The sequence below is a fragment of the Gekko japonicus genome, unplaced genomic scaffold (genome assembly GCF_001447785.1).
Source record: "Gekko japonicus isolate JY-2015 unplaced genomic scaffold, Gekko_japonicus_V1.1 scaffold1, whole genome shotgun sequence".
Lineage (NCBI taxonomy): Eukaryota > Metazoa > Chordata > Lepidosauria > Squamata > Gekkonidae > Gekko > Gekko japonicus.
The window spans coordinates 2,391,275-2,400,178 of record NW_015164181.1 but is presented as its reverse complement, the minus strand read 5'-3'; the positions used below and the strand labels follow the sequence as shown (position 1 = coordinate 2,400,178).

General features: G+C 43.9%; 1 protein-coding gene across 2 annotated transcripts in view; it reads left to right on the top strand.

Moving 5' to 3' along the window:
* The window catches only part of ALKBH4 (alkB homolog 4, lysine demethylase), a 12,750-nt gene extending 8,671 nt beyond the window's left edge, over positions 1–4,079 (top strand). Inside the window, exons 2-3 of one of the 2 annotated variants that reach the window (XM_015408049.1) lie at positions 1,253–1,450; positions 3,405–4,079. In XM_015408049.1, coding sequence (XP_015263535.1) covers positions 1,253–1,450; positions 3,405–4,079 — 873 coding nt within the window. The remainder of the gene's footprint in view (positions 1–1,252; positions 1,451–3,404) is intronic. The other variant, XM_015408050.1, reaches the window with a different exon arrangement.
* The last annotated feature ends 4,825 nt before the right edge of the window (positions 4,080–8,904 follow it).

The following is an 8,904-nucleotide window of genomic DNA, read 5'->3' as shown; positions in this document are numbered from 1 at the left end:
TGTTAGTAATGCTTTCTAAGGCCCATTTAACTTCATATTGCAGGATGTCTGGCTCGAGGTCAGTGATTATACCGTCGTGGTTGTCAAGGACATCGAGGTCTTTCTTGTATAGTTCTTCTGTGTATTCTTGCCATCTTTTCCTAATCTCGTCTGCTTCTGTTAGGTCCCTAACGTTTTTGTCCTTTATCATGGCCAGCTTTGCATGAAACGCTCCCTTGATTTCTCCAATTTTCTTGAAGAGATCTCTAGTCCTTCCCATTCTATTGTTTTCCTCAATTACTTTGCATTGTTCATTCAGGAAGGCCTCCTTATCTCTCCTTGCTGTTCTCTGGAAGTCTGCATTCAGTTGGGTAAATCTTTCCTTTTCGCCTTTGCCTTTCGCTTTCCTTCTTTCCTCTGCTATTTGTAAAGCCTCATCAGACAGTCACTTTGCTTTCTTGCATTTCTTTTTCTTTGGGATGGTGGTGATTGCTGCCTCCTGTACAATGTCACGAATCTCCGTCCATAGTTCTTCAGGCACTCTATCAAATCTAGACCCTCTACTGTATATTAATCAGGGATGCAATCTAGGTCAAACCTGAATGGCCTAGTGGTTTTCCGAACTTTCTTCAGTTTAAGTCTGGATTTTGCAATGAGTAGCTCATGATCTGAGCCACAGTCAGATCCAGGTCTTGTTTTTACTGACTGGATAGAGCTTCTCCATCTTTGACTGCAAATTATATAGTCAATCTGATTTCGGTGTTGCCCCTCTGGTGATGTCCATGTGTAGAGTTGCCTCTTAGGTTGTTGGGAAAGGGTTTTCGCTATGACCAGTGTGTTCTCTTGACAAAACTGTTAACCTTTGCCCTGCTTTATTTTGCTTTCCAAGGCCAAACTTGTGTATTATTCTGGTTACCTTTTGACTCCCTACTCTAGCATTCCAGTCCCCTATGATGATGAGGACATCATTTTTTTGGTGTTAGTTCTATGAGGTGTTGTAGGTCTTCATAGAACCGGTCCACTTCAGCCTCTTCTGCATCAGTGGTTGGGGCATAGACTTGGATTACTGTGATGTTGAATGGTTTGCCTTGGATTCGGACTGAGATCATTCTGTCATTTTTGAGATTGTATCCCAGTACTGAATAAGGACACTACATTTAAGTAAAGTGGAAAATTTATTTCAAACTAAGTTGGACTGCCATAACCTATTTTTTTGTAGAACAGTATTCATATAGAAAATGTTCTTTTTTTCCTCCCTCCCTTCTTTTCTCAGAAAAGAGAGAACTTTGTTTACTGGCCGCTAACAGGCTTGGCTGTGGGAGATAAGGAATCAGAATTTGCAGGCTGGGCCTTTCTGTTTCCAGGAGTTTTTTTGTTGGAAGACTTCATAAGCCCAGAGGAGGAAGGCAAGCTGGTGGAGCTGATGGATCAAAGCGCTTGGAAGTCATCGCAATCTGGCCGAAGAAAGCAGGTCTTGTCCTTACATTGAAATTTTTCCTAGTGCAGAAGTCTTCAATCTTTCCAGCTCTTTCACCCCCAACCTGATACCACTTTGACTGTCTTTATGCCTTTCTCCTTCACTTTTAAAAAAAGAAAAATTAAGAATATAAGAAGAGCCATTCTAGACCAAAGGTCTAGACCAAAGGTCCATCTAATCCAGTAGCCCATTTTCCACAGTGGTCAACCACTGAAAGTCCACAAATAAGGACATAGAAGCTAAAGCTTCACTTGTTCTTGTCCATCAGTAACAGCTATTCAGAGGCAAAGTTCCTGGGAATACGAAGGTTCCACTTATTCCATCTAGAGTTATTAGCCATGACGGCTATCTCCCTTAAATTTGCCTAATGCCATTTTAAAGCCATCTAACCTAGCAGTTTGAAAGCAAGTAATTGCAAGTAGATAAATAGGTACCACTTCTGCGGGAAGGTAACAGCATTCCGTATGCCTTGGCATTTAGTCATGCCGGCCACATGACCACAGAAACGTCTTCGGACAGCGCTGGCTCTTCAGCTTGGAAATGGAGATGAGCACCGCCCCCTAGAATTGGATTCGACTAGCTTTCGAGCAAGGGAAACCTTTACCTTTAAGCTAGTAGCCACCCCAATTTCCTGTAACAGTGAATTTGACAAGTTAATTAAGTGCCGTGTGAAGCACTTTCCTGTTTTCTGTCCTGAATCTATTGTCATCAGTGTTCCCTCTAAGCTGAGTTAGTGTGAGCTAGCTCACAGTTTTTTAGCCTCCAGCTCACACATTTTTGTCTTAGCTCAGGAAGGATGGCTTCAGAGCAAACTAATTTATGCAGTAGACAAATTGCTTGCTCACAACTTTAATGCCAGTAGCTCACAAAGTAGGACTTTTGCTCACAAGACTCCACAGTTTAGAGGGAACATTGATTGTCATCATTATGTTTTCCCAAATTCCAGTGTTATGGCAGAAGAAAAAGGTATTTCCAGTTTCCCCACAACTATGCTTAAGGTCGCACTGTCTGAAAAACAATGCTAGGAGGCTTGTTGGTTGGTTACCTCCCAGGTAAATGGTTTAGTGCTGCATGAAGTAGGATGCTGGGCTAGATGGACCTATGGTCTGATCCACCAGGGTTCTTTTTATGTGCTGCTTCTAATGATTTAGAAGACTTTAAAGACAGATGCCTCAGGAAAACTTAACGCAGATGACGACCATGTCTTCTTATCACCAGTACTTGGTATTCAGGCCGGTAGGTCCCTGAAGGTAGAGGTCCCATTCTTAGCTGTGATGGTTAACAGTGACTGATAGACCTGTCTTCTATGAAACAGTCCAGTTTTTCCTTTTTAAACACTCACTCCAGCTACCAACTATCATCACATCTTGTGAATCTTACAAGGTTCCAAATAATCAATTTTTCAAAAAAAAAATTCAAACCTCTGCCCACAGAACAGCGGAATTTACTCTGCTTCTTTCCACCTTAAGAGGGCAAGGTAAAGATTTGTGCATTCAGCCCTCACTTCCTGGCCACTAGAAACACAGCTCTGCACTCCTCTGGACGCTGATGTTTCACCAGGTTCTGCCAACGTTTTTCCAGTTTATCTCAACAGTTAGAAAAATTGACTTTAAAAAATGGAACCTTGAGATTTTTCAGGATGAATTCTGTACTAGATCAGACTTGCCGGCAGTGAGGTTACAGATGTGAGGAATACACACCTCCCTGCTTATGTAACACTTAACATTTATATTGAATTTTATAGATTTTATAGATTTCAGAGAGCTTCACAACCATTCCCACGAAAATCCTTAACAATAGTCTTGCGCGGAGCTGAACAAAAGAGGTGCTTGCCTAAAGCCAGTTCTTCCATTTACCGCTAAAGCAAGATTTGAACGAGGGCTTTGCAGCTCATATTCTTAGCCATGATTCCATATAACCTCAAATATCCTTTCCCCATTTTCAATAGGACTATGGCCCCAAAGTCAACTTCAAGAAGCGCAAATTGAAACTGGCTGATTTTTCCGGCTTGCCCAAATTCAGCCAGGAGCTTGTGACACGGATGAAAAACCATTCTCCACTGGCGGGCTTCTCTCCTGTTGAGCAGTGCAATTTGGATTACGGCCCCGAGAGAGGATCTGCTATTGACCCTCACTTGGACGACTGGTGGCTTTGGGGTGAGCGCCTAGTGAGCTTGAACTTGCTATCAAGCACCGTGCTTTCCATGACCTGTGATTCTGAGGACAGTCTACAGTTATTCCCTGCTTCCCTTAGCGAAAAGGAGCAGAGGCGTGCCTCTGGATCACCCTCTGTCTTTCAGAACCATCACCAATCAACCAGTTTTACTTCTGAAAGGCTTGGAAACACTATTGAATGGGAAGCGGACTACTCTTCTTCCACAAAGTTGGTTCCATCCAAAGACATTACTGTTGCTGTTCACTTACCTAGAAGATCCCTGGTGGTTTTGTATGGTCCCGCGCGCTATGTATGGAAACATGCCATTTATCGTAACCATATCACAAGCCGCCGGATCTGTGTCACCTTCAGAGAGCTGTCGCAGGAGTTCAGTAATGGAGGAGAGCAGGAAGCACTGGGTAGAAAGCTGCTTCAAATTGCCCTAACATTCCAGGGAACACCCATGTAAGCTTTTGAGAGAAAGAATTGTTATCCATATTGAATTTTAACTGGGAATTAAAGTGTAAAGCTTTTATGAACTCATCTTGTTTTGTTCCTTTCTGAGAAGCAAAATTGTGAGAAATATTCTATGATGGTTGTGCTTTCCAAACATCCTACCTCCAGGGAATCTGTTCCACAGTGATTTGTCTGCCACATCTGCCACAGAACTTGTGTTTTGCAAAGGATTCTGAGCATATATAAGGTAGGGACAGTGGCCAGACTAGCTGACATTCATTCCACATGAGCTGACAGTATACCCTAACACATCACACAGCACTCTCACAAGTGCAGAAAAGGGCAACAGAAATTATGTCAAATGTTGGAACACCTTCTCTAAGAAGAAAGGCTAAAAAACTCGGGTCTTAGTTTAGAAAAACGACCACTGAGAGTATGATGTGATATAGATGTTTCTAAAATTGCACATGGTGTGGAGAAAGTGAACTTTTTCCAGCAATAATTCTCTAACTTAAGATCACCCATCAAAATTAGTGGGCAGTAGGTTCAGAACATAAAAAAGGGAGCACTAAATGCACAATTGACATATATAATTTCTAGCAGAAGGGGTACCAGTGGCCACTGGCTTAGATGGGTTTGCAACAGGAAAACAAAATACATAGAGAAGTCTGTCATGGCTAAATGAAACCTCCATGCTCAAAGGCAGTAACCCTGTGAGTGTCACTTGTTTGTGGGGAAAGGCAAAATGGAGAGGTTTGGCCTTTGTGGCTTTCCAAGGGTATCTGGTTGGCTACTGTGGGAAACAGAATGCTGACTAGATGAACTACTGGCCTGATCCAGCTAGGCTGTTCTCATCTTACCCTCCGCAGCTGTCCATAGTCAAAAAGACTGGGAAGGGCAGGTAGGCTATGTTTACTATTACTGATCTTCTCACTAAGGAATGTGTTCCCCAGAATGCAGTTTGAACGCTGCTGTACCAAACAGCTGCTTTGTACCAAGACTGAACACTGCTTGCTTCAATGGGCAACACTTTTCCTGTATTTCATGACAAGTCTTTCCCAGCTTTACCCCCCTCCCAAATTTATGATATAAAATTTTAGACCTATTACTAGATTGGTTTACCAGCTTCAGTTAACAATTGCCTAGCTTGTAAATGTCTTCCAGGCCCAAAAGCCACAGAGCAGGCAAAAGTAGAAGTTGGAATGTTTAGGTTCCCACCATGCAGCAAGAGGCACCAATTGGCTGTTGGCTTCAGCTTCCTGTTGGAGGAACAAAACAGCAGGATGTCACAACTAATAGAAGAAGAAATCCATGTAATTCATATGTAAATGACCTGTCTGGGTGGATGTGGATGAGAGCTGAGCAAATAAGAGAATGAATAAAGGTATGGGTAAGGGCTGAAAACACAGGCTGGAAGACCAGGAATGGCAGGGGTAAAGAGACCACCAGTTGAAGGCCCCATATGACATTCACTACTGTGACTGTGAAAATGCTACTGTCAGCTCCCTATCGGAGAGAAAAAGGGTAAGCAAGATCGGCCATGTGCAAAGATACATGTCAGCAACGATACAGCACATCTGTGTGTCCAGATCACCCCACCAGGTCACAATAACTGAAACGATTGGTGGTGAAATGACCATACACAGCAAGAGTCCCTCTAATAAGAAGGAAAAGGTGAGGGGAAAGAAGACTGGACTACACAAAATCCAAAAGAAACAAACACCAGAGTTAAGGCTTGGAAGATCTCTCTCCTGACTGATCAGTGCCAGAAGGTTGGGCCACCTATTTGAGTGGGGATCATGCTTGTTGCGAGGGCATACTCTGTAATCAGGAAAGCCACAGGTGTGTTTTCTAGGCACACTAGCATCCTGTCTCTTCCCTTAGCTCTAAACAAATCCCGTGGTACACTGGTGGGGAGAGAGGTAAAGGAAGAGAACAAGCCAGAGCTTGCTTTCTGGCCAGGCTGCCTCAAACGCACAGGAGAGAAAGGCAAGTCTTTCTTCCCTTCCATTAGCTGAGGCTCCTCCCCGAAGGGAGGGAGGGAGGGAAGGAAGGAGAGCTTGTTTTGCTTGGCTGCCTCAATTGTATGGGAGAAATACAAAGCACTTTTAAGCATGTTTTTAAGTTTAAAAAAACACCTTTGTTTTTGTGTCCTTGATAAAGTTTATATCTCCGCTACCTGGCATTACATTTTATGACACACATGACCCAGCCCAACAAGGTCTCATTTATGTCAGATCCGGCCCTCGTGACAAATAAGTTCGACGCCCCTAGGATAGAGTCTTATCATCTCTTCTGTCTCCCAGCCCCCATCAGATTCCTGTGTAACAAACTCCAATAACAGGAGACTGAACTTGGAGCATCCCCATGTAAAATGTGCTTTACAGATCCTCCCTCGATCATGAAGACACTGACAATTTATTTAAAAATAAACGAAACGGTGCAAAAGCCCCTTTTTTAAAAACAGCATTGGAAAGAAAATCAACAAGGGCTCCCCTAAAAGGAGCAGTTAAATTAAAGGAACCTTCATGCTGTCCATTTTATCCTCACAACAACCCACTGAGGACATTTAGGCTGAGAGAGTGACTGGCCCAAGGTCACCCAGAAAGCTTCCCCAACAGAGCAGGCACTTGAACCTGAGTCTCCCAGATCCAGCACTATCCACAACACCACACTGCAGCTCAAGAGACAAGCAATGAAGAAAGGTAAAAAGAACCACACATTAAAAGGACCTGCGCCAGTCTGGGTCTGATTTCCCATTTCTGGAAGTTCACCAGCATACTCCCCAAATTAAAAGTAGCTTAGCACAACAAGGTTCTTTGAATAAATCTCAACTAGACCATGAAATCACATACACCTTATTGCACCAGTGTTTTTTATATCCCCACATTGAGCTAGAAACTTGTTGTACATGAAGATGCCTCAAGGTTAGCCACGGAATTCTATGTGAAAGCTGTCAAATAACTTACAGGCATCTGGCAAACAGGGCAAACATTTTTCTACACACTCGCCTCAGCAGACAACATGTAGCATGCTGCCAAGTGACTGGATGTTTATCCAGTTATAAGAACACTGGTGAGAAACACACAGGTGGAAGGACACAGATTCTCCTCTGCGTGGCCAAGCCCAGAGATGCCAGCTCCACTTACTGATCCAGTTAACATAAGAAGAGCCCTGCTAGGTTAACAGCAGAGGACCATGAAGTATAGAATCCTTTTCCCCACAGTGGCCAGCCATATACCTCTGGACACCAGCAAAGTAAAACCTGCTGGGACATTTCTCCCCAGCACCTGGTCTTTAGAAATACCCTGCCCCTGAACAGGGAGGTTCCTATTTACTACCATAGCCAATAGTATTATACCATAGTATTAGAAGAAGAGGAGGAGATTGGATTTATACCCTGCCCTTCACTACCCAAAGGAGTCTCAGAGCGGCTTACAAACTCCTTTCCCTCCCCCTCCCCACAACAGACACCCTGTGAGGTAGGTGAGGCTGAGAGAGCTCTGACAGAAACTGCTCTTTTTCAAGGACAGCTGTGCCAGAACTACGTCTTGCCCAAGGTCATCCAGCCAGGCGCAAGTGGAGGAGTGGGGAATCAAACCTAGTTCTCCCAGATTAGAGTCCGCACACTTAACCACTACACCAAACTGGCTTACTGTATCTCCAGGCAATTAATTCCATAAGTTAACTATGTGTTCTGCGGTTCAAGTGGGCAGCCGTGTTGGTCTGAAGCAGCAGAAGAAAGTTTGAGGCCAGTGGCATCTTGAAGGCCGACAAAGTTTTATTCAAGGTGTGCGCTTTCATGTGCATGTACACTTCCTCAAACACATTGAAATGGAAGTTATCAGTCCGTATGTATATGAGAAGGGAGCACTCACTGGAGAAGACCCTGATGCTGGGAAAGATTGAAGGTCAAAGAAGACGGGGACGGCAAAGGATGAGATGGTTAGACAGTGTTATTGATGCAACGAACATGAAGTTGAGCCAACTTCAGAGGACGGCGGAAGACCGGAGGGCCTGGCGGGATCTGGTCCATGGGGTCGCAAAGAGTCGGACTCGACTGTGCGACTGAACAACAAAAATATGTTGTGTGAAAGAATACTTACTGTCTGTCCTGCTACAATTAGGTAAAACCAGCCTCATGGCAAAGAGCACAACTTCCTGAAGGCCGCTGCTCAGCCCCCCTCTGCCTTCTGCCACCTTTGCTCCTCAAACCAGAGTGCTAGGGGGGGGGGGGCACATAAAGACTTTCTCATGGATATTCTGAGCTCCTCCTTGAATGTTCAGCTTTCATCCAATTTGTTGTTTTCAAAAAAGGAAACCTCCGGTCTGTTTTATTGAGGGAGAGAAGTAAAAAAATTGCTACGGCACTTCAGCCAGCAAGTAATAAACCAGCTCTTTTCTTCCAGTGTTCTGCCTGACTGGTTAAATGTTACTAAAGTTAATTGAAGTAAAGAACTTTAAACCTAATTGGCAGTTTATATTTCCACTGATTCACAAGGCTAAGTGTATCCTCAGGACATGCTACCAACAATTTCTAGTGGCATACTTTCTTAGACCTCTGCCCTCTACTAGGTTAGAGGGTAGGTGTTGTTTGTGTAATGTACTGTTCCCCTGGAAGCTAACTATTGGTCTCCTTTCTTTAAAACAGTTGCCTTTTGAAGTGTAATGGGTTAGACGCATGTAGAAACCACTAATACGGATGTAGTGATCAGCATGGTTTACTGGTACACAACAAAGACAAAGACTACTGGCCCACTGGCCAACTATATACATACCTAGGGACACTCCCCTAGGTCCCGTTGGTGGGTTTAAATCGCCCACCACGGTCCTATTGG